At 39.7% G+C, this 25,950-nt stretch overlaps 1 protein-coding gene and 1 long non-coding RNA gene across 5 annotated transcripts in view; one reads left to right on the top strand and one right to left on the bottom strand.

Annotated features, from left to right (window-relative positions):
- Nucleotides 1-24,111, top strand: part of LOC107998104 (neurogenic locus Notch protein) — a 196,827-nt gene extending 172,716 nt beyond the window's left edge. For 2 of the 3 annotated variants that reach the window (XM_017057142.3, XM_017057143.3), the window contains 6 exons: nt 14,296-14,839; nt 15,300-15,830; nt 15,903-16,135; nt 16,213-18,058; nt 18,152-19,935; nt 20,024-24,111. In XM_017057142.3, coding sequence (XP_016912631.2) covers nt 14,296-14,839; nt 15,300-15,830; nt 15,903-16,135; nt 16,213-18,058; nt 18,152-19,935; nt 20,024-21,117 — 6,032 coding nt within the window. In that variant the 3' untranslated portion in view covers nt 21,118-24,111. The remainder of the gene's footprint in view (nt 1-14,295; nt 14,840-15,299; nt 15,831-15,902; nt 16,136-16,212; nt 18,059-18,151; nt 19,936-20,023) is intronic. The other variant, XM_028666933.2, reaches the window with a different exon arrangement.
- On the bottom strand, nt 12,403-14,353 carry LOC107998105 (uncharacterized). Of its 2 annotated transcripts, XR_001766124.3 has the most exons (4): nt 13,497-14,353; nt 13,243-13,419; nt 12,936-13,108; nt 12,403-12,820 (listed from the first exon to the last, which is right to left on the bottom strand). It is a non-coding gene; the product is annotated as an uncharacterized LOC107998105 (long non-coding RNA). The 2 variants fall into 2 exon arrangements; XR_009829206.1 differs by having other exon boundaries at nt 13,243-14,353.
- Nucleotides 24,112-25,950: the final 1,839 nt, after the last annotated feature.

Genomic DNA, 25,950 nt, shown 5'->3' with positions numbered 1-25,950 from the left:
ATGATCCTCCGTTCAACGATCATCGATCATCATTTTCGGATTGTTCGCGGCTCTCGACGAGCCGACAGATATTTTTCTTATCGATCATTTGAATCTCTCTCTTTCTCTTAACCTTCAAAGATTCACCGATATTCTTTTAGAAAAATTCCTTCTCGAGACGTTTAACGTCCAAATTCTTCAAAACACGATCCAATGGAGAGCCATTCCTCGGTTAATTAATTAGAAAAATATTTCTCTTCGTAAATGGTACTCGAAGATCGATCTCCCGTTAAAAAAGGGTTAACACTTCCAATGAGAAGCGTTCCTCGTTAAAACGGTAATATCGATGTAATAAGGGGATCGAAAAGATCGATCTGTCCTCCGGCGAGGAAATGGCGGTGTGCGAGGAAAGATAGCGATATCAGCGATCGACGACGGTGAAAAACGGGCGAGAGACGGTGTGTTGTGACCTGGGTGTGGCACGGATCTCCTCGCATATGTGTAACCGTTCGAGCAGGGAGCGCTCTCCTCTCCTCTCCTCTCCTCTCCTCGCGTCGAACCGCGAGTGTGGAACCGGGCGAAAGCAACCGAACATTATCTTTATGCCTTATATCCATGAGAAATACGGATAGGCGTTATGCAATCGTCTTTTCATACCCTCGTGCTTTCTTTTTTTTTCTTTTCTCTCTCTCTCTCTCTCTCTGTCGAACCGGAACGTTTCCATGTTTGCGCGCGTGTGCGTGTGTGTGGGAGTCGCGATTAAGGACCGTGTTCAAACCGTGGCCACGTTTTCACGCGCGAATGTTAGGAATTAAAAGTAGAGTATGGTATTGTTCTGTATTTCCATTTCCTCGATTTTGCTCACGAAATGGACGAAAGAGCGCGTGAATTTTATTAGATCGAGTGTATATATTTAATCCGTCTTTTGTAATTCAGAGAAATTAATATCAAATTTGTGTAATCGACGACTGATCAATTTTGACAACTGCTGCCTGTTACTAAACGTAACAGAATATTAATATTAATTACTGGCGATCATTATTAGCGACCAATATCGGCTACTACCGGTTATTACCGATCATTACCGATCGTTATTAATCATTACGGACCATTAACAGGCCATCGATTTTACGCCTAATGCGTGCAATAAATTTCCTCGACGTAACATCGATGAAAACAAACGAACGAAAAGAAATCGCTCGCAAAAAATCGAAAAAAGGAAAAGAAAAATATCAGGAGCTTCCTTCCACCCACGCGATCGACTCCTTTCTTTACACACCCTCCTCGATAAATCTTCTCCAACCGCCTTCCCTCCCGATTTTCTCGTTAATCGTAATGGGTCGGGCCTCGTCGTTCGACAACCGATCGTCGATCGTCCTCCTCCTCCTCCTCTCCAGACCGGCGATGGAACAAGGTCGATCTTCTCCTTCCCCCTTCCACAGGTAGCCCGGCTTCCTGGCGAGAGATGCCACATTCGAATATTATGCACGCACGCACGCACGCGATATCGAATCGCTTCCGATCTCGCGTAGGACGCCCGCGATCTCCATCGATAACTCATCGAAGGAACCATCCTTTTCTCGAGAGAGGGAGAGGGGACGAGAGAAAGCGGAGTGGAAAAAAAAAGAGGAAAAAGAGGCGTGCGTGTCGCGCGACACGAAATCCTTCTTTCCCCCGTTAATTGGACGGGCGGTTATATTTTTTCGCCATTTCTGGCCCCCTCCCCTTCCTTTTTTAATCTTTCCACCGATGTGGATAATACGTTAGAAATATACGTAGGTGTTTCTTCTTCGAATTTCGAGTGGTATAATAAATCGTACAAACGAGGGAGGGGGAAGTTCGATCGATTACGGCCGCGTGACAACGCTGAGTTGTGCTTTTTTTTCTGGGGTCCTATCAAATTTTTGCGCTGCGGCGTCGATTTAAGAAGGGGGATTATAAATACGATTTTCGCGTGAACACGTGCGAAACTTTTTCTCCCTCCTTTTTCAGAGTAGAGTAAAAATTAATGGGTTCGAGGAAGGAAGAGTGTTGCTTCGTTTATTTCTTCAAACGATTCGAACGAGTTGGAATAGGGAAAGCCAAGAATATTATTAAATTCGTGTGGATTCGTCTTTAAAATAGGGAATATCTTGAAATATATTCAAATAAAACAATATTGAATTGAATAATCGTTGGACGAGATATCGATCGGTTGGCAAAAAGTAATCAGAATGCGATCACGTTTTAACGGGGTTTTTTAAAACGGATACGGACAGCTCGATTCAGAGCGAGAATATTACGAGTTTGAAAAAGAAGGAGATCGAGGAGCGTAGTGGCAACAATCATAAAATCTTATGAAAGATAAGAAGAGGCTGCCTCTGCCTCGGCAGAGGATACCGGTTGCCGTATAATAATTAATTTTGATACGCGGCGAAAATCACGGCTGAATTTGCATAATCTCCTTGATTACACGGCGCAAACAATCCTGTTTTTCGAGCTATTGATCTTGATTGGATCGCGAACCATCTTGATCGCTGCCTGATTAATTGACATCGTTTCGCTAAAAAAAAAAAGTAACGATAAAGTCTCGAAGAAGACTTTATTCTTTCATAAATCTCCTCGATTCGCGATTAATTTTAGATTTCTTTGTCGTAGAAATTGATAAGTAAAAAACTTTTTTTTTCCATTCATCCTGATTCCATCGATTATTGGAAAAATATTCGACTCGATAAGCGTGAAACAAGATCGGCGAGATACAATTTCAATGGCAGCAAGTTCGATTGTGGGGTCAGAGTTTGTCCCGAGTTCGAGATAAGTTTCGGGAAATAATTTATCCTTAAAGGGGGGGTTTCCATAATTTGCATATTCTGCCTGAGAGATCAACCGATATCGAGGGAAGGTATAACGGGCCTCGCATCAATATGACCGAGTCACGTTTTATCCATCGATTCATTTCGTTTCCGATTATGATGAGGTGACGTGGCCGATATTCTATTGTAAAGGGATTCGATCAAAAATCAAATGCAAATGGGCGAGAATGATTATTTTTCTTCGAGAGAGGTCGAGCATTAACCATAAGAGATCGTGTTGGGGATAAATGAGAGGGAATAAGAGTGTTAAGAGGTATCAAGAGATAGATAAGTAGTTGGATAGACAAAATTATGTGTTAGAGTGGTATTATTATCTGGATTTATTATTTTATTCCATGGAAAAGTTGAATGGTTACGATGTAATTATTTGCAGTCAATTTTTAAATATATTTTTTAATGCATAGATGGATAAATCGTTTATGAAAAATTAATTATTATTAGATATTTCGTAAATTAATTTTTCGAGTCTATTCAGATATTACCATTTTTATGTGTCTCATTCAACTTTTACCTGAAACATTTTTTGAGCGTTTCTAACAAAACAAGCAATATATTTCAAAACGTTACAATTAAATAGAAATTCTCTATCTTGCGATATAACGAAAAATAGATCGCAATGAAACGATTCTCTATCGATCGATCGTTACTCGAATAATTAGAATTTCCTCCAACTGCGTTCCTCCAATCTCATTCACTGGAATCATCGTATCGAAAACCACTCGCTTCCTCATCAGCATCGAGATCGAAGCTAATCAAAGTTGAACGAGCCGAAAATAAGATAGAAAATCCAACTTAACGTTCTCATCGTCACCGACTTACTTACCGACCGTGCAAATCAAATAGCATCCCAAACTTCTCTCTTCGATTCGTTCATTTCCACTCGAAATTTATTGAAAAACCAAACTCTTCTATATAGAAAATAAACCTTCTATATAAATGCACAACCGTGAAAGCATTGACGAATAATTAACAAAGATTATCCGATAATTAATCCCATCATTTACAAAAAGTACCAAAGAATCGACAATCGGTAAAAAAGATCGTGTATCGATAACGATCCAAATAATTTTTCCTTTTCCCTCCCCTTTTTTACTCACTCGCAAGCATCGTCGAGCATCGACCGTTAGATTAGAACACGTTTTCAAGAAACGAGACGAGATTCGAACGCAGAGACCCCTTCGATTAGCGTCTCTCCGTTTAATTAGCGTCTCGATCGCAGCAAAAGATTCGATAAGCAAAAGATCTCGGCGACACCTCGTATGACGAATTTACGAGGCGCCCCTTCGCGTCCCGTTCCAGAACCGGAAAAACCGCGAGCGAAAGGGGGGCAGCGATTTTCTTGGGCCTTTCCCGTCACGCAATCGGGGGCCAATTACCAGCGATTAATCGAGTCGTCTGGCGGAAAAAAATTAAAAAAAGAAAAAGGAAAAAACGAGCGAGCTCCCCGGGGAGTTGGAGTGGATCGCGCGAGCCCCCCGTCTTGGGAATCGCGAGATATCCTCCTCGTGGATTTTGCTTTGCGCCGACCAGTTCTCGACCTTATTCAGAGTTTCAGGAAGTTCGAGGGCGTGGTGAATGGAGAAAGGGAGGGGAGAAAGATGGAATTAACAGTTTTGATGGTTGAGTAATGAGGAGGAGGTTCCACGCTTGTCCGGATTTCATTTTTTCCTTCCTTCCTTTCTTTCTTTCTTTCTTTCTTTCCTCTCCCTGTTTCATTCTTGTTTCGATTCTATTCTCTGGGAGGAGCGAAGAGAAGAAGCATTGTTTAACTGCGAGTACTTTTAGCACAGTGGCTTTAAACACAAAAAAAAACAGAAAAAAGTATTTTACTAAAATCAAATTATAATATTAAGACAATATAATTATTTAGATTACAAAAAGTATAGAGAGTAAGAAAGTATAATAAAACGTAAACGTATAAAACTTCATCGTTATATTCGTCGACAGTTTATTCGACGCGCCTTTTTCTTGAGGAACTGGACGAAGTAAAAAGTTTATCCGCTTATCAGAGAAAATTGAGAAAAATATAGTTTAAAAGAGATTCGAGTAGCAGTCAAAATGAAACTAAACTTTTATCTCTAAACTAGGACAAAAATAGGATAAAAAATAAAAGCATACAAACTATTTTATCATATAAGAAAAATAAAATGAGAATAAGTATGTATATTCTAATTTTAAATTATATTATATTTTATTTTTATTTTAGCAGTTAAAGGGCGTTAATTTACATCTTTTCTCAGCTTTGCCTGAAAAAATGACAAATACACTTTTTCTTTACACCTTTCACGAATCGTTCGAAATAAAAAGTCCAAATTCGTCTAAAGACGACAATGATTGTTATAAAAATATTGCTCGATAAAAAATGAATAATACATCTCATCGATCCTCACCAATTATTCATCCCCGAAACACGACGCTAATATTCCTCTGCACACCGATCGATAAATTCTCCGTAGAGAGGAATCGCCACGAGATTCCTCTCCACTATAATTCCTCTCGCGATCCGCCGTGGAATCGGCCGTGAATCGAAAGAGAAAGAGGCGCGGTAAGAAAAGAATTTCATATCTCGCAACATCTAAGCAATCGCGAGATATACAGCGGAGAAAAGGATATTAGGAATTCAGAGCGGATAAAATGAAAAGAACCGTAAATTCGCAATAAATTCGAATTCCAACGTTGCACATTTTAACTCCTGTAACTGAAATATAATATAATATCGAATGGTCAACCGAGATTCATCTTCGAAACGCGCCTCCTGCAACCACCATCCTCCTGTATCGCCTCATCCACCGATAAATTCTCCACAAAGTGGAGAATCGCAACAGCGAGTCGCCATAATCGTTCTCGCGATCGCTGTGGAATCGGCGGTGTCCAGAGCGAGAGAAAGAGAGAGGGGCGCGGCATGGCGAGAAAAAGATTTCACAAGATATTCCGCAGCATCGTTGGATCTCGAAGCGACCGGTCAGAGAAAGGGATAAAATTCAGTCGCTGTGCGTCGTCGCCGACGGCCAATGAATAGACGGAATCCAGGCGGGGAATTCCAGCCGGCTTTGGCAGAAACTCAATCGGCTTTACGAGCTTCCGGAATTTTTCTATCCCTTCCGGCGAATCATCCTCGCCCCGCCTGTATCCAGCGATTCACAGTTAGATAGTCGGGGTGGGGCACCTTGCTTCTTCGGCCAAGTCGACGATCGTGTCCAGAGTTTTCCGATTCCTGCCGATTTTTCACGGACGGTGGGAAGGCGGATCGTTGGATTTTCGTTCGCCCGTCGATCGGTCGCGATCGTTTATTTGCACGACCGTTAACCTCGGCCGAACGTCGGTCGTATTAACTCGTATCTAAGAACGTGTTCGATGGACGTTTCGAGGAGGAAAAGGAAGAAAAGGAATACACATATATATATGCTTTATCATGGGGAAGTATTCTTAGATTCGAGGGGATTTACAGTTAAGTTGGCCAGATATACGGTGGAGGCCCGTGTTTTTATGGAAGAGAAAGAGGCGTTGGTAAGTGCCGTCATTTTCGTGTGCAACGCCGCGCGTCTCGACGGGATTAGGAGGATGAAAAACGCTCGATGCGTGACGCTTCCTTTCCTTGATTTCTGTTTAGCTGGGAATCGAAGAAGGAGGGAGAGGATGATTTATGCGATGAAATTGGTAAAAAAGGACGAGTCTTTCAATTTGTCTTCGAACAGCGAAAGGACATTGGACGTGTGCTTTGATTGAAGTGGTTAACCGGGATGAGTAATTGTGTTGTTGGATATCCAAGTTTGATATTCGAAAGTTTGAATTATAGAGCTTAAAATCTTGTGCGAACTTTTCTTGAACTTCGCGATATCGTATCATATCATTGAAAAGCAGTAATTTTTGTTATTATTTCAAGATTCGTTCATCGATACCTATTAATTATCGATTTTTATCATTAAATGTAATATTATTAAAAATTCAATTTACTGTATAGTATTTATTGATTAAATAGATTAGAATTTTATTTAAATTCTAAATCGATCATCTTTAGAATGATTCTCTCGTTTTGATCATTCTCGTAATTGAAATACCTGAAAGGCGGAATGGTGCATTGAATTTAAGCTTCAATTAATAATTTATCATAAAGTTAAATTTATAAATTATTAATATCTTTCGAGAATATCTGATTCTCAACAGATCGAATTCCATTTAATTGTAACTTCGATCTCCGAGGTAATCGCTTATTTTTCCATGTTACATTTAATAACAAAGTCGTATAAAACTTGTATATAAACCAGAAACGTTCGTTAATCACGAAAAATAAAAGGAGCGATTCCGAAGCGAAAATAAGGGTATCCCGAATGAAGACATCGGTAGAATAACGACCTATGTTAAACATTATCACCAGTTCCCAAGTCGAAATTTATGCCTCGCATTACGCCACGTTTCATTTAACGAACTCCTCTTCCTCGATGGAAGGAGAGAAGCATACTCCTCGTGTACGTTGTCCCCTCATTACCTCGATGAGGGGGCCCCCGACGAGTCCCTCTTTTTCATTCGATTCGGTGAATAATCCAGCCACCGGCGACGACTCCACGTCGCGGACGTCGTGCATTAACGTCATCGCCGGGGACGGTCTCAGGTAGCCCGATGGATGCGATGCCCCAACCCGGCCGACCGTTAATCGCGAAAATCATCTGCCCTCTCTCGCAGGTGCTCGCCGTCTCTCGCCTCCCTCCTCCTCCTCCTCCTCCTCCTCTTCCTCGACCTTTGCACCAAGCCAGCGCAAGCTTCGATCGCTCCAAAGTACCCCGTCTTATTATCCGCCGTTGCGCCTGGATTTGTACAGAGATGCCCAGCTCGAATAACGCTGATCGTTTCGATTCCGTTCGTCGTTATAGAGGATCGTAGATGTTTGCTCAAACATCCGTGTGTGTATTCGAGTTTTATTTACCTTGTTATGTGTAAGGTGAAATCGAAAAAGTCAATCGATTAATTAATCGGACCGCTTGGTCGATGTTTCCTCTCAAAAATATACGATGTTAAAAATGTTTATGCATGGAACTTTTTTTTTTCGATATAAAATGCAGCAATTTCACACCAGTTTTCTGTGACCGGTTCGTATATCATATATCTCGAGTACCCGTGTCTCGATATTAAGACTCGAATCTTCTCTCGCGAAGAAAAAGAAGAAGAAGTACGCGCACCGATCCCGCGATAAAAACTCGAGCATTAAACCGTGGCAGTTTTAAATTGCCAAAGAATCAGGAACGAAATTCCTCCATCCCTCTCGTTACGTCTTAAATTTAAGAATCATCCTTAAGTTAAAAGATTCGAGGAACCACCTTCTTTACGTTTCGTCCTCTTCCCAAACTGTGAAAGATTCTCGTGAATTTTCTCAAACGAGGCGAGAGAGAAAAAAAGAGAGGCGAAGACCGATTGGGGGAATAAATGAGAAAAGAATTTCTCGTTAATGCGTGTATTCCGTGATGGAATCCCCGTTCTTTTTTCTTTTTCCCCCATAATTAAACCGACAATCATCTCTCTGTCCTCCACGAGAGAAACATGGCGCGAAATCAGGCGCTAAATACGCCGAATGAAGCCATCCTCCATGTTTGCCTCTCCTCGAACCCCTCGATCGTTAAGATCGAGTCCCGCGCTAAAGCCTCTACGAGTGCCTCTTCTTACCCTCGATACGGATCGACGATACGAGGGCCACGTTCCATCGCGATCGAGGATCACGTAGGATCCTCAAAGGGTTCCGCGACCGCACGTTAATGCCAACGATGGCGCTCGATGGCCGTCGTCAATTTGATCGGAGCTACGAAGAAATCCTTGCTCTTCCTTCTCTCTTGATATATATATCCCCTTAAGGCATGCGAACGCATCTTTTTCCTCGATGAAAACCGATTTCGAGCAGCCGTGTTCGATTCCTTCGAATTTCCTTCAAAGTACAAAAAAACAACAAGTGATAATATTCTTCCAATTTCACTTTCATCGAATAAATCGCATCCATTTGAATCGATGATCGAGAAGCAAGGGAATTAAATTTTTTCCACGGAAATGGCCAATAACATTGATCAAACCGTGTACAAAAGATCGGCATCTTTTGAAGGCGGTGTTCCGTTTGCCTGGCTCGATCGTCATAATCACTCGATACATATTCAACGTGGCTCGTTCGAGGAGAGTTTGCAGAGTTATAGGAAGCGCACGAACGAGGCGACGCTCATTTAAATTAGAAAACCGATAGTGGGACCATTTGTGAGGAGATATTCGATAGGAGGGGTAAAAACGTTTCGCGTAGGATGCGGACGCGCATTGCTCGATGGGTGGCGGCTGTTGTTGATTAATAACGTGCACGATGCACTCTGTTACCTCACGCATAAATTACGTCCCACGTGGAATTCTGGCGAGATCGAAGGAGAGTGTGCGTTGGCTCGTTGGTCTAGTTACGTGACACCGAGAACTAGTTCCGGTAGATCAGGGCGCCCCCTCTTGTTCTGGCAACAGTTTTTCGCAGCAATGAGGTTTGGTATAAAATTTTTAACAATTTTCGTTCGTCGAAGATCTTGATGACATTTTTGGAAAGCTTAGTTTAATAATATTCAAAGAGATCGTAAAGATATATTTCGATTTTTAATTTTCAAGTATAAAACAATAGTTTTAATAGCTGTGAATATAATGGTGTTTGTAGTTGGATACGAAGTACGGAGGAGGAGAGTAAAGAAACTTTTCCTCATCTTTGTTACACTACCATGATATACAATACGTCCTACTAATTCCCAAAAATGGACGTTATTTCGTTCAATCGAAGGGCTAAAGATTTCAAAAAATTTCAAATCAATATGTATCATTCGATTTATCGTTTCTTCGAATGAAAAATCAAAGTAAGCGGAAAGAAACGCGGTGCTCACATTTCCACCGGTACAAAGGCGTATACTGGCGTTCGTTAAGCTTGGGTGTAGAGGGGAAGAGGATGGAAGAGGACGAGGACAGGTGAGAGGCGCTCTCGATGCAAAAGGAAAGGGTTGGAGGAGGATGGATCGTGGATAGTGCATCCGCGAGCCGTGTGTTAGGTTTCGCATAGTTTATCAATGCGCGTAGGCTGGCTTCGAGAACACTGGCAAGGCAATAGATTACAATTATCCGAACACGCCTGGCTAAACGTGGGAGTTGCCAACGCGGACACGAGCACCACGGATCCGATTTAAACCTTCTTTTCTTCCCGCTAAATTGCATCTCGTCCATTTTTATCGATGTTGCGCGATTCTTTCTGAATATCTTCGTAAATTAACGAAGAGAGGAGAAATTGAATTTATGTGGTGATTATGTAAAGAAGATTAGCGATTGATTGAAAATAACCGATCGATGTTTTTTTTTTTTTGCGATATGTTTTTCTCTACTCGATTAATCTTTGTCTCGTGGAAATTGCGTAACGTAGTTGTTCGCTTCGAACTTCAAGCCGAACTTCACACGAGGATCTGGTAAAAGTTTTGAAAGTCGTTCGTTTGTTTGGTCGAGAGTAATAAAATTAATGGAACCTAATTGAGAAATTACAGATACGCCAACAACGATTGGAGAAGTTCCTTCAGAGAACTCGGACAATGAGATTCCGTCGAACGAATGATTCGAATGAAACTGCTAATTCCTTTCAGATGCAATCGAGTCCTCGAGTCCGAATCAATTCTTTCGCATTGTCTCGATATCGCAATCTTCGATACCGTTATTTAATGCGATTCAATTCCATCTCATTCGCTTTCGTATCGCGGAAACGATTCCTGGACCAAGGTCTAAGAAACGGTCATCATCCTCATCATCGTTCAACCACACACGTGATCCAGCAACGTGCTCTCCTACGCAAGTCCCTTGGAAACGTACCGCCATTACAGCGCTAGCGTCGAGGTCAACGTAATTGTATTAGCTATTCGCCTATTCCAGACCTAAAATCTGGACGAGTTTCTATCCGATGTTTTGAAAGAAAGAGATCTGTAATCTTTGATAAAAAAAAAAAAAAAGAAGCGTTTCAGAAAAAGTGCAGCGTGAATCGACAATTAAACGTTTTCGAATTGATTACACCTTTTCTCAGTCCGAGTCGCTTATTTATTCCTTTTACGATTGGCTACCTTAAACTTTCTCTCCACTTTTTCCCCCCTTTAAATATATTATTAAACTAAGCATAAGCCTGCTGCCTTAATTATAGGTAAAGCGAAGATTTTATATTTTAGGAGAAAAAAAAAAAACTTTGAAATTTGATATTTGCTGGGCGATTAAGAAGAAAAGAATAAGAGGGGGAACAAAAACGTTTAGGCATCAAAATGTACGAGTCATTCTTTGCACTTTTCTATTTTTGTTTCCCTATGAGACATGGTGGGACAGCGCCGATATGAAAATCGCGAAGAAAGACAATGGCGTGTTTACTCAGCGTTGAAAAATGTTTTCGCCCCTGCAATCCCTCCCCTCTGTGTCTCTAAAGGTCTTTAATAATTCAAACGATACGCGTATTTGCAGGGGTATTCGTATGGAAATGCGAAAACAGTGCACCGATGACGATAGACCCGCGCTAAATTCTTTCCATTCATTTATTTATTCGTTCGAATAATGCTATTGAAATATTTTAAGTCATCAAAAAAATAAAAAAACAATTTCGTTGAACGAAATATTTAATCTTTGATTAGTTTTTTTTTAATAATTATTCATTTAAATAATTTTAATATTTCCTCTATGTTAGAATAACACTTTGATGTTCTATTTTTGTATATTGAGAACGATAACTATTAAATTTTATTTTTAAAAGTTAAACACGAGAATTTCCCCGGTAAGAAAAATCAGTGCACGGTGCTCAATGATTCATGACTATCATAGTAAACTCGTATTGCACAGAGCCTTTAAGGATTCGAGAGGAAACGAGGAGGATCCGTCGCGGCGTACGTGCATTCACAGCTGAATTAGCCGCATCATTGTCTGAATGAGAAAAGAGACAGAGAAATATCAAGTGAATGTAAATACGGTAAAAATCCATGCGTCATCCGGTCAAGAATGATCGTCGATACTTCCGAGGGCAACTAACGATGCATTCGATGTCCTATTCGTTAAAATAATCTTAAGCTTCAAAATTATCTTTTAAAGATCGCATTATATAAATTTTATACAAAAGTTTCTTTTTATACAGACCGAAAGAAGTATTTAGAATTCCAGTTTACTTTCTTCTTCTTACAAGGAAAGGTAAATAAATTCATCTAGAAAGATTTTGATATTTGTCCAACGTAGTATTCGCTATTCCGTCGAACCTTTATAACGCGGAAGGCCAAGCAAGCCTTCTTGATAACTTTCTCCCATTGAGAAGTCGGCCATACACGGGCAAGGAATCTATCGATAGTCGTGGTTCAGATTCATTACTGAATTCCCTCGCGTATTCTTCTAAATTAGCTCTCCTCCAATTAAACGGATACCGTTTCGATCGTATCAAAATTCACCGGAAGTTGTAGTCGGCCTTCTAGATTCGATTCTGGCGAACTACTTTCCCTGTTTGTACAATTTTTATCTTATTCTTTTTTTTTTTTAGACACGAAGTGTTTAAGGTAATTATAAAAAATACATTTGAAAATATTTCTATCACTTTCATAATTTTATTAATACTATTATCTGATATAAGAATCTGGAAACTTATTATCGAAAATTACAATTGATTCAATTTCTAAATGTATATATCTTATCTTTAATTTTGAAAGATAAATCTAAAAATTACCATCTCTGCATTCTGATATATTATTCAAATTCGATCGATACATTATTCATTCAAATTATTATTCATTCATATTTAATTAAACCACCTGCAGCGAGAATACCTTTCGTGCAAAATGCATCCATGCAGCTTTCCTTTTTTATCTTCCTCGAAAATTACAAAGTCGTCGACGTGATGCGATTCGTCCTGGCTACCGTACTTACTTTGTATATACGGAAGAGCTTTTATTATCTTTGCGGTGTTGGACCGAAATGGGGTAGCTTATCGTCATTAAGACCACCTGGCGCAACAAATATAATGAATATTCCGCAAATGTATAGGGGAATGAGAAATCTCGCGTAATAAGTTTGATAAATTAATTTCATCTATTTTCAAGATTCATCGATAGTTTTTACCTGTCGATTTTTCGTTTCATGTTGTTTTACGTTAATGATGGTATTTGCATTTGCGAGATAAACATATATACATTTGAAATATTTTCAATTTTTATTATTTTCTTCTTTTGTAGAATCAACCTCTCATACAATGTTATAATGTTTTATCTTGCATTCTTCATCAACTAACATATCTGCAATAATTTTTTAAAAAAATATTTAAAGTATTCGATGGATTTAAAAATATTTAAAAAAAAAATCTCAAAAAATTTCTTTCTTAACCTCAATTTTCGAGAGCGTATCGACAACGCCATTGAACACCACTCACCGTGCAATTTTCCAATTTCTTTTCACTCATATTCTACGACACATTAATTTACGATGATTAAGAAGCACACGATGCAGCATCTGAACACACAGTTCGACAGGTCAGCTTCTATAACAGTTTCCTCTTAAAGATATTTCGTACCTCATTCGAGAATAATTTTCAAAGGGTTTTGTGAGGCTGCACATGCAATTATCCAAGATTAACAGAATCGTACACAGAGGAATTCTCGTTGGATCGTAACGGTATATACCAACCGCATCCGATGATAATCTTCAGCATGATGATCTTGGAGAGGAACCATTTCTTTTCACGTTAAACGAAAATTGCAAACATTCTCGATGAATAAAGCCGTCAGTCGAATGACCATTCGTAATTAGCCTCAATTAGATGCGGGTTGAGTGATCCAGATGAAACAGATGGTTACTTGATAATTGCATCTTTTGATCGATTGATTCCTTACACTTTTTTCCTCTCACCTTTTTGTATAAAGAACAATGATCTTTGAAATAATTACATCAATTATCGCAATTAAAGTCGATGATTGAACTTTATGGAAGATGTCCATAGAAGTTGAGTAATTTTGACGAAAAAAACAAGTTTTTCGTCGTTCTTTTATCCTTTGTCCGTTGAAACTCAATTAAAAGTTTAAAGTTTAGAGAACAACTTTCGATAATTTTACTCTTAAATGAATTCACATAAATCTTATAACTTCAACTATAATATTTAAAATTTTCATAACCAAAAATATTACGAAACCCGTATTCACTTCTCACGTTTCGATGGTAATAAATAGAACGTGGCACCATCTATCTGCTATATGTTTTACTATTCTTTTTGTTTCTCCCACTCCTGTTCTATTCTCTCCTGATCTATTATACTGCCATATTAGTCTTTTCATAAACGATTCGTGATCACGTGTGAAATAGATAATTATATTCTTGTATTATTCATTTTATTACAATATTATAATTTTATTACAATATTAAATTATTAAAATAGTTATATTTTTTTATAAATTTTATCAACTTACATTAATACTCGTTTCTTTTTCAGGTTTCACAGGCACCCAATGCGAGATCGACATTGATGAGTGCGCGGAAAGACCGTGTCTAAATGGGGGCGTCTGCACCGATTTGATCAACTCCTTCAAATGCACCTGTGCGAACGGTTTCGCTGGTTCTCACTGTCAGATCAATATAGACGACTGCGCCTCCTCGCCATGCAAGAACGGCGGAATCTGCCAGGACTCGATAGCCAAGTACACGTGCGACTGTCCACCAGGATTCACCGGCGCCTCCTGCGAGACGAACATCAACGACTGCCAATCGAATCCCTGCCACAGTGGCACCTGCATCGATGGAGAGAACAGCTTCAGCTGCAATTGCTTTCCAGGATTCACCGGGAAGCTGTGCCAGACGCAGATCGACGAGTGCGAGAGCAACCCTTGCCAGTTTGGAGGAAGGTGCGAAGACCGTATTAACGGGTACCAATGTATTTGTAGACCTGGAACGTCTGGGACGAACTGCGAGGTGAACGTGAACGAATGTTATAGCAATCCATGTAGAAATGGAGCAAGGTGCATCGATGGTATCAATAGGTGAGTTTGCGGTTAGTCGATTGATCCTTATGTCAATGCCCACGATTCTCGACATCGTTCGATCTCTCATTTTGGTAATAAAATTCCAAATTTGAGAAGTTGAAAAGTAAGGAAGAGTTGGATTAATTAAGAAATTTTAGAAAAATTTCATTTTCTTCAACCGGTTATTGACATAAGGGTTAAGGGGTTTGTTTTCGAGGCTTTCCATTTTAACGAGATCTAAATACGGAATTGTAAATGGTCGATGCATGGTATTGCTTAAAAGCTTTCTCACTTCGTGAGATTAGAATTTTAATGTATCCTGAGCGAATGAAAATAACGTTGAATTTAACTCCTATAGGAGTTCACAACAGCCCTAACAAACTGCTCACGCATGAATACCCAACGCAGCAAAATCTAGCTTTGTCTTTATCCTTGCGATCGCTTATTATCCTCTTACGAGTTACGTATTTTCTTCCAGATATTCGTGCGAGTGCGAGCCAGGTTTTACCGGGCAACACTGCGAAACCGACATCAACGAATGCGCCAGCAATCCTTGCGCTAATGGCGGCCGTTGCATAGATTTGATAAATGGATTCCGGTGCGAATGTCCTCGTGGTTATTACGATGCTAGATGCTTGAGCGATGTGGACGAGTGTGCGAGCAATCCTTGCGTGAACGGTGGCACCTGCGAGGATGGTGTGAACCAATTTATCTGCCACTGTTTGCCCGGTTACGGTGGGAAGAGATGCGAGGCAGATATCGACGAGTGCGGCTCGAATCCTTGTCAACATGGCGGCACTTGCAACGATCATTTGAATGGATACAGCTGCAAGTGTCTCGCTGGATACGCTGGAACCAATTGCGAGACAAACATCGACGATTGCGCGAACAATCCTTGCCAGAATGGCGGTTCCTGCATCGACCTGGTCAATGATTACAAATGTGTCTGCGAGCTTCCTCATACGGGAAGGAATTGCGAGGATAAGCTAGATCCTTGTTCGCCTAACAAGTATGAATTTGCGTGTGTTTTTAGCGTTCAATTTTTGAAGAAATGTTAATAATATGTTCTTTTCTCTTACAGATGTCTTCATGGCGCCAAGTGTTCACCATCCTCGAACTTTCTCGATTTCGCCTGCACTTGCACAGTCGGTTACACTGGCAGACTCTGCGATGAGGACGTCGACGAATGTGTAATGACGTCTCCGTGTAGAAACGGTGCTACTTGCAGAAACACCAATGGCTCTTATCAATGCCTTTGCGCAAAAGGATACGAAGGTCGGGATTGTATCATTAACACTGACGATTGCGCTTCTTGTAAGTACCATGCATCAAAATTATTACTTTATTTCAATCATATACAAGCGTAATTAATACGTATTTAAAATTCACAGTTCCCTGTCAAAATGGTGGCACTTGCTTGGACGGTATTGGCGACTACACTTGTCTCTGTGTGGACGGTTTCAGCGGGAAACATTGCGAAATCGACGTGGACGAATGTTTATCACAACCGTGTCAAAATGGTGCTATCTGTAAAGAATACGTAAACTCGTATACCTGCCAATGTCAACTCGGGTTTTCCGGTATAAATTGTCAAACCAATGACGAGGATTGTACCGACAGTAGTTGCATGAATGGTGGTAAATGCATAGACGGTATCAACAATTATACTTGCGTTTGCAAACCTGGCTACACCGGTTCAAATTGTCAGTATCGTATCAATGAATGCGACAGTTTGCCCTGCCTCAATGGTGCTACTTGTCACGATCATGTTCAATATTATACCTGTCACTGTCCTTACGGTTATACTGGAGCTAGATGCGATCAATATGTCGACTGGTGTGCGGACAATCCTTGCGAAAATGGAGCTACTTGTATCCAAAAGAAGAACAAGTATCAATGTAATTGTTCTCCTGGTTGGACCGGTAAAGTCTGCGACGTCGAAATGGTTTCTTGTAAAGATGCGGCTATAAGAAAGGGAGTACCCGAGAAAAATCTTTGTAACAATGGTACTTGCGAGGATATAGGTAATAGCCACCGCTGTCATTGTCTAGAAGGGTACACAGGCTCTTATTGTCAAGAAGAAGTAAACGAATGCGATTCTGCTCCTTGTCAAAATGGAGCTACTTGCAAGGATCTTATTGGATCTTATCAATGCCAGTGTACCAAAGGTTTCCAAGGACAGAATTGTGAACTTAACGTGGATGATTGCAAACCTAATCCTTGCCAGAATGGCGGTACGTGTCACGATCTTATCAGTAACTTTAGCTGCTCTTGTCCTCCTGGAACCTTGGGTTTTATATGCGAGCTCAACGTAGATGATTGTACTGTCGGCGCTTGTCATAATAATGGAACGTGTACCGATAAGGTTGGCGGATTCGAATGTAAATGTCCTCCAGGATTTGTAGGACCTAAATGCGAAGGCGACATCAACGAATGTTTGTCCAATCCTTGTGCCTCGCCAGGGACTCAAGATTGCGTACAATTGATCAACAATTATCATTGCAATTGCAAACCTGGATACATGGGACGACACTGCGAAGTAAAAGTGAATTTCTGTGACAGCTCACCTTGTCAGAATGGAGGTGTTTGTACTGCAAAACAAGCTGGACACACTTGCCTTTGTCCTAACGATTATTATGGAAACAACTGCGAATTCGCAGGTTCTTATTGCGATAGAGAACCTTGCTTGAATGGCGGTACTTGCAGAGTAGCTGAAACAGAAGTTGGATATAGATGTTACTGTCCTCTTGGAACAACAGGAACGCATTGTGAAATAGATGCCAGAGATGAATGTGCTAGTAATCCATGTCAACAATCTAATGCAGTTTGCAAAAATCTTCTTGGCGATTATGCTTGTGATTGCCCACCAAAATGGACCGGTAAAAACTGCGAAATTTATGACCCTACTTACAGAGGAGGTATTTTTGGTACTTCCAATTCCAATATCCAAAAAACTATGAATGCATACGATCTTGATTTAGAATTAGAAAGAAAGAAGTGCATTGAGAATAGATGCGAAGAAAAATCTGGTAATCATCATTGTGATGAAGAATGTAACAGATACGCTTGCAATTTTGATGGAAACGATTGTTCATTGGGTATCAATCCATGGCGTAATTGCACTGCTCCAATTAATTGTTGGGACGTTTTCATGAACGATATCTGCGACGAGGTTTGCAATAATCCTCAGTGTCTATTCGATGGAAGAGATTGTGAAGGAAAATTGGCACCGTGCAAGTAAGTAATTGCAACGTAGATGAATATCTAAATATAAATATCATAAATAACGTCAACTAATTCAACTAATAATAATGATTTTTATTTTTACAGCCCCATTTATGACGCCTATTGTCGCAAACATTACGCCGACGGATTCTGCAATTACGGTTGCGACAATGAAGAATGTAATTGGGACGGTCTCGATTGTGATACGAAACCACCATCGTTGGCAGAAGGTGTGATTTCAGTGGTGGTTAGGATGGACATGTTAACATTCCGCTCCAACGTGGTCGCTTTCCTAAGAGACATTGGTCACGAATTAAGAACAACGTTAAGAGTAAAGCAAGATGAACTTGGCAACGATATGATATATCCATGGAGAAGGGAACGAGATCCAGGATTACAGACTAGTATTTTTGGTCGGCCGACCACGATCTACACCAACACTCAGAGCGGCGTAATAGCCTATTTGGAGATCGACAATAGAAAATGTACCGTCACCCAAGGAGCAGTATGTTTCCCATCAGCAAACGAGGCAGCGGAATATTTAGCAGCTACTGCATCTAAACATTCTTTGTCTCGAAACTTCCCCATCGAGCAAGTTCGAGGTGTGGTTGGACCACAGGGTCCGGAATATCCGGACACTCCAACCAACTACAAGTACGTCTTCATCGGTGTCGTCATCGTGGTACTTGGAGGGATGTTGGTCGGTGTTCTGGTCACAGCGCAAAGGAAACGAGCAGTGGGTGTCACCTGGTTCCCAGAAGGGTTCTTGCGCACGAGCAGCGGAAGTGGGCAGCGTCGAAGATCAAGAAGACGAGGTCCGGATGGCCAAGAAATGAGGAACTTGAACAAGCAACCTTCGGTGAACTGCATGGATCTCGACGTTGGAAATGGGAGAGCTCAACAATGGTCAGACGATGAATCAGATTTACCACCTTCGAAAAGAATGAGAGCTATAGAGCCTGGATACGCTAGCGATCACACTGCCATTACCGATTACGAGGAAACGGAGCCTCGAATGTGGACACAACAGCATTTAGATGCCGCAGAGATTCGTAGGCCGGACGCTGGAGTTTTAACACCGCCTAGTCTCGAACATGGCCAAGACGTGGACGCCAGAGGACCCTGTGGAATGACGCCATTGATGGTGGCAGCTGTACGAGGTGGAGGATTGGATACTGGAGAAGAGGAAGACGAAAGTGACGGTACAGCCGCTGTGATCGCTGATCTAGTTGCCCAGGGAGCAGATTTGAACGCCACCACGGATAAGAGTGGCGAGACTTCGCTTCATCTGGCGGCAAGATATGCCAGAGCTGACGCGGCCAAGAGACTGCTGGACGCTGGAGCAGATGCCAACTCTCAAGACAACACTGGTCGAACTCCTCTTCACTCTGCCGTCGCTGCTGACGCGATGGGAGTCTTCCAAATACTCTTAAGGAACAGAGCTACGAATCTGAACGCGCGTATGCACGATGGAACAACTCCATTGATTTTGGCTGCTCGTCTGGCTACCGAGGGAATGGTGGAAGACCTAATTAATGCGGACGCTGATATCAACGCGGCCGACAACAGTGGTAAAACGGCCCTTCACTGGGCTGCAGCTGTTAACAATGTCGATGCTGTGAACATACTTTTGGTTCATGGCGCAAATAGAGATGCCCAGGATGATAAGGACGAAACACCATTGTTCCTCGCCGCCAGAGAAGGCAGTTTCGAAGCGTGTAAAGCGTTGCTCGATACATTCGCCAATAGGGAGATCACCGATCACATGGATCGATTACCGAGAGATGTTGCCAGTGAGAGATTACACCATGACATCGTGAGATTGCTGGACGAGCACGTGCCTAGATCACCACAGATGGTGAACGTGATACCAAATGGTCCTCTTATGGGTAAGTGTCTTTTTATTTCACTCTGTGAATCGACATATGGTGTCTAAAAAATTCGGTGATATTGAAATTTCCCAATTATTTTCTGTAGGATCTCCAAATCATCCACAACTCATCACACATCCCACAGTGATCGGCTCCGCTCCGAAACAAGCAAAGTCCAAGAAGCGGCCAAAAGCGGGATCCACGGGGAATCCGAACAGTCCCGAGTCAGAGGGCGGCGTAGTGGTAGTAAGGCGAAAACCTTCTGTAAAAAAGCCACCGGCGAAACGCGGAGCCCAGCCCCCAAACCAGGAGATTCCTCAGGGAGCGGAGGGCGCAGAGGGAAACTTGCCAAGCCCCTACGACAGCGCAAGCTTATACAGCAACGCGATTCCGTTGGTGGGTCACACGGCAACGGCGAAACAACCGCCACCGTATGAGGATTGCATAAAGGGCCAATCCATGCAAGGCCTTCAACAGTTAGGCCTAGACACATTCACAACAAATTATGGTTTGCCTAATTTTCACGACCAATTATTAGCATCTCATCAACGACAAGCGCAAGGAATGGTGAACACGTTGTCGCCGCCCTATAGCAATCAGTCACCGCCACACTCGGTGCAATCGAACATGACCCTGTCGCCACAGGCGAGCTATATGGGCTCGCCGTCTCCGGCGAAAAGTAGGCCGTCGTTGCCCACTTCACCCACCCACATCGCCGCTATGAGACAGGCGACGCATCAAAAGCACGGCGGCATGCCACCAGTGGGATTCGATTTTGAGAATCTTCCCTACTCATCGAGCCAGCAACAGCAGCAGCAGCAGCAGCAACAACAACAACAGCAGCAACAGCAGCAAATGCAACAAACGCAACAACAAATCCAGCAGCAGCAGCAGCAACAGCAGCAACAAAGCACGCAACAACAACAGCAGGCGCAACAACAGCAAGCGCAACAACAGACGCAGCAATACTATCAGTATTTGACGCCGCCCTCCCATCATTCTGGACCGGATGTGACGCCACAGCATTTGATGCAAGCGCCAGAAAGCTTCCCGACGCCGTCCCCGGACAGTCCAGGTCACTGGTCCTCCAGTTCGCCACACTCGAACAGCGACTGGTCCGAGTGCATGGCGTCGCCGAACGCGTACGGTGCTGGAGCCGCCCACCAAAGTAACAAGGGCTCCGAGGCGATCTATATATGAAGGCGGAGGTGCTCTCTAGCTCGCGCGAGTAAGTCGTAAATCGAGTACGCACGTGAACTACTGTGATTGGCTCGTCGAGTTCGAGGGCTATCCTCGCCGATATTTTGTTACAAGTGGTATCTCCGTCGGAGATCCACGCGACGAACGCTCTCTCGTAAGGTCGACAGTGTAACGAGATTGTGGATCGTTTTACGCCTTGGAACAGGAGGCGTGAGCGAATGCGTACACTACTATTATCACAGCTTTATATATATATATATATAAATATTTATGAATATAAATATAGATGAATAATTATATATATATATGTATACAAAGGAATATTTTTGGATCGAGAAACATATACACACACCGTTTATATAGGTCGTTCAACGATATTGTGCCTTTTCTTGAAGAACTATAAAGATTTTAGAAGCAACTATGCGTGATCGAGATATTATATAATAAACGATGTACTCTGCACTCAGCTCGTGCATCGTAGCTCAACGAACAATGGTGCCTTCGACTTGCCACAGTGTGAAGACCCGATAGACAGTTTTCTTTTTTTTTTTTAAATAATTATAAGGAACGATACCTTGCTATCTACAATAGTATTGTACATAGGACAATATGGAAAACGGAGAATCGTCCATGCTGTCACGAGTGTGTTCGATACAGGGACCATTATATAGAGTGTAATATGTAATATTCTATTTAAATATGTGTAACGCACAATATTTTCTATGAACCGAAAGAGAAAAGATATATGCGGATCGACGTATGTCCATAAGCTGCGATAGTCTCATGAGGCACCTGTAACATGCGACACATTGTTTAGAGAAGTAAAATCCGAAAAAATCCATAGAAAGAAGGGATTGCTCCGCGTTGGACAGAAAGTCGTGAATCGTGCCTTCGAAATAACAGTAGGGTATAAGGAATTCTTGCGTAGATAAATCTATTAAATTATGTATCTTGAAACGCAGCGTTTCCAAATGGCCTTTAACACCGATCTTATTACCGACTAGTAGGCATACTATTAAATGTAAGATACAAAGGCAACGTAAGTTTTTCACGGTCGACGGGAGCCTCAGAGAAATCGTCTTCAACCCGTGAACGGGATCGTTCCATACGCAGACATTCCATTCGAACGATGTTATTTTTCTGTTTATTATTTCTTTTTTTTTTTTTAATACGTTATACTCTCTTCCTATCGATTTCACGAGGATTATCCGCGGATTGCCAAGATCTCTTTTTTATAAAATAAAAAAAAAAATTCATTCAAATCAAGAAAGATCGGTCAAATTCGCGGATACATCTTGTATACGCTATCTATCGGATCGTTTATTGTACTAACGAGTTTCCTAGCGTAATTATTGTTTAAAATAAAATTAAGCTGATAGACGGGCGGTAAGACGATTCGCTGATCTCTCATCTGCCAAAGCCAAAACGAGAGAGTTTTCTTCTAGAAAAAGAAAAAAATGCGTGATCGACGGCGTAACCAATTTGGTGGTATGTACGCATAATAGAATTAGGTATTAATCCGTAGATTGTTACGAGAGAAAAGAAACAATTATTCGTCGATATATCGAGGAAGACGAACCTCGTTTCGCGCTTCTGCAATATGTCGCAGTGACGCGAATTTATACAATAATCATGTTTTTTTTCCTTGAATCTTGTTTATCTCGTTCGCTTTTCTTTGAACAGAAAATTTGTAAATATACTTATACATCTATTCTTTCTATTTACGCTCTGTTCTTCACCATTCTATCCGCTCATCTATAATCGTGGTATCGAATACTTTTCTCCCATGTAATTGTCTTTTCTCTCGATTTTGTACAAAACTGTTTTTACATATATTTTTTTTTTTATATTATATAAGGAGCTAGATTATCGATAGTTTTATAAGACGATTTCCCGCATATACAGTAATAATGTTTCCTTTTTATCGTATTACAATATGGATCATAGAACAGAGAAAAAAAAATATGTATATATATTATTTGTGTAAAAAATATTATATATATATATTATATATATATTATATATTATATATATATATATATATATTTACATAAGCGTGTAATTAATTGTTGCATGGAAGATCGACGTGATCATAGATCATATTCCTTAATGCAATTCTGAATTACATGTAACAGTGTGATGGAGATTTTTCCCGAGACATTAGAACACATATGGGTCCAACGCAATTTTCTATGATATATTTTCGCGAACCTATAATGCTCCTAAGGAGAGACATTTTTTATTTATATATAAAAGAATATATATATGTATACATAGAATCTTTGTAACGAATTAAGTGTATCTTCACACGACTGCCTTTGTATTTGTTAAAGCCACGAAAAGTCTGCCAAATAGCGAACGACGAAAATATCAAGAGATATGTTAATATTCTTTTTTTTTTTTTTAAATAATATATTGTAAAGAATCAGATACGAGCTCAGACAATAAATGACGCGTGATAGAATTTAGTATTCGATCATATATTGTTACGTATAATGAATTTGATATTTTTAATCAGTATGATTCAGAGTACAGGCGATGTAATGGAATAAATACAACGTAAAATGATTGAACGGAGATTGTTAAATTAAGTGTAATTAGTGTAAAAGATCATTGTCAATTGTGTTCAAAATTTAAATGAAATGTAACACTGCGATACGCATCGATTTTTTTAATGAAGGAAAAAGAAGAAAGTGCGAAAGAGATGAATAGATAAGTTTACACGCTCCAATTTACAGTTATCTATGATAAGTTTAGAGAAACTTCCAATTATTGATAGATTCTTGTTATTCCTTTGTAACTTGTAAAAAGTACTGAGTTTTATTAGTATTAACTATTCTATAAACTAAGGATTTGTTTGATCCTATTATATCCTGCCTTCCCCATCTCTTCCTTATCGTCCCTTTACATCCGGTACCCCAATCCTCATATTTTTTATAAATAAGTTATGTCTTTTAAACAGATGTAATAATAAAGATAATCTAACATTCACAATAGGGTTGTTGTTCTGTTCTATTGTACTATGCTTCCGTGTTTTATTCCTTAATGATGTAAGCATAGATACATTCTTTTTTTTTTAAGTATATAATTACAACAGATTTTACACAACAATCAAATTGTATTATAGTAATAAAAAATAAAAAAACCTGAAAATTTCCCGAACATACTTCATTCGTTCAATTTCTTTCTTAAAAATTGCAAAAAAAAAAAAAGATTATCATAATCGAGAATTTCTAAAGTATAAAAACGAAGGTAAATTAATGATATTAAAATGATCACGTTTCATTGAATTGAAGAGGTCATGAAGAATTCACTTTATTAAACGACGAAAGGAAACAAAAAGATCGCTGAACAACGATGATCGCAATATTCGTACAAAGTGCAGGCGGTGTATATACAATCTTTCACTCACTTTCTTTCTTTCTTTCATACACTTTTTCTCTCTCAATCTTGCTACAGAAGTAACCTTAAGAATGGAAATGTAAGCGAAAACGTAACCAAGAGATCTTTGGAACGAAACGGTTCAATTATCACACGGAAAATCGCGCTGTCACATTCTTTCACTTTCGTTTTCATTTCTCGAGGCTATAAGGAAGACGAAACTTCGAATTCAAATTTTCCTAAACATTTCCTTCCTCTCGATCTATCGATCAATTCGATTTATATTAATTTTTATCAGAGAAAAATCGGAATGATACGACTCGATTTCGAATTCGATTCATATTTCGATTGATATTCTCTCGAATGAAACCGTTCATATCGAAAGATAGCTCGTTTACGTTTTTATCCCCTTTTCTTCGATATCTTTCACAGGTTACGATCGCGCATCACGTAAATTCATACATTCTCTCTTTATTTCTCTCAGACTTTCATCATTCATTCGTAGTCACATCTCTTCGCTCGAGAAAATTATAAAAAAAAAATTTCTTTCTTTTCTTCCACGCAAATCGCAAATTTCACGATAAATTGGACATTTTTTTTTTTTTTGAAGATATTACGGACAAGCGGATATCGCAGAAAAATTATTAGCAATTTATTGGCACCTATTTTCGAGCGAGCTTTCGTTGTTTGAGGTATTTACTACAGGTCGATCTTTTTTTGGTGTGTACAAGATGCTGAAAAATTCAAGAAATTTTTAAAATACGTAATATTCGTTAAATTAAGGGAACGTAAATAACATTGAACTTAATTACGATAAATTATCGTAGACTTAATATAAAAAATTATGATAAAAAAATTATAAAAGTCTTTTTTGTCTATACATGTTTTATGTATCATATAATACTAATAAAGATTTTTTTAAAGTATATTATTGTAGACTACTGTTTTCTAAAAATATTTGAAAATACATATATTATTTTTTGTTTGATGATTTGTCAAATAGCATTACATTTAAATGAATGAGATCACAAGTTATTATTATTAATTTTTGGTTCTATTTTTTTACTTTTTTAGCCATAAGTTTCTACTTATCAAGACTTCTCCAGAATTTTTATATATATATATAGAGTATAATGTAGAATTTAATGCCCCGACATTAATTACTTTCTTATAAAAATTCTGAAGATTTTTATTTTAGTAAGCTTCTATTGGCTTATTTTAGTAAGCTTCTATAAGATTTTATGTTTAAATTAAACTAAAATATAAAATCAAAAAAAAAAAAAATCATTCTTTTCGGTAATTCATAATATAATCTATAAACAAATACGAAAATTTATCACTCGGACAACATTTTTTTTTAAGGGACGAAAAACGAATAAATAAACATATTTTATAAAATAAATAAATGTAACTAAATTAAATTTAAATTCAAATTAGTGAAATATTACACTA

Source organism: Apis cerana, linkage group LG3, assembly GCF_029169275.1.
Source record: "Apis cerana isolate GH-2021 linkage group LG3, AcerK_1.0, whole genome shotgun sequence".
Taxonomy (NCBI): Eukaryota; Metazoa; Arthropoda; class Insecta; order Hymenoptera; family Apidae; genus Apis; species Apis cerana.
Note: the sequence above shows the minus strand (reverse complement) of the source record. Positions and strands in the feature narration are given on the sequence as shown.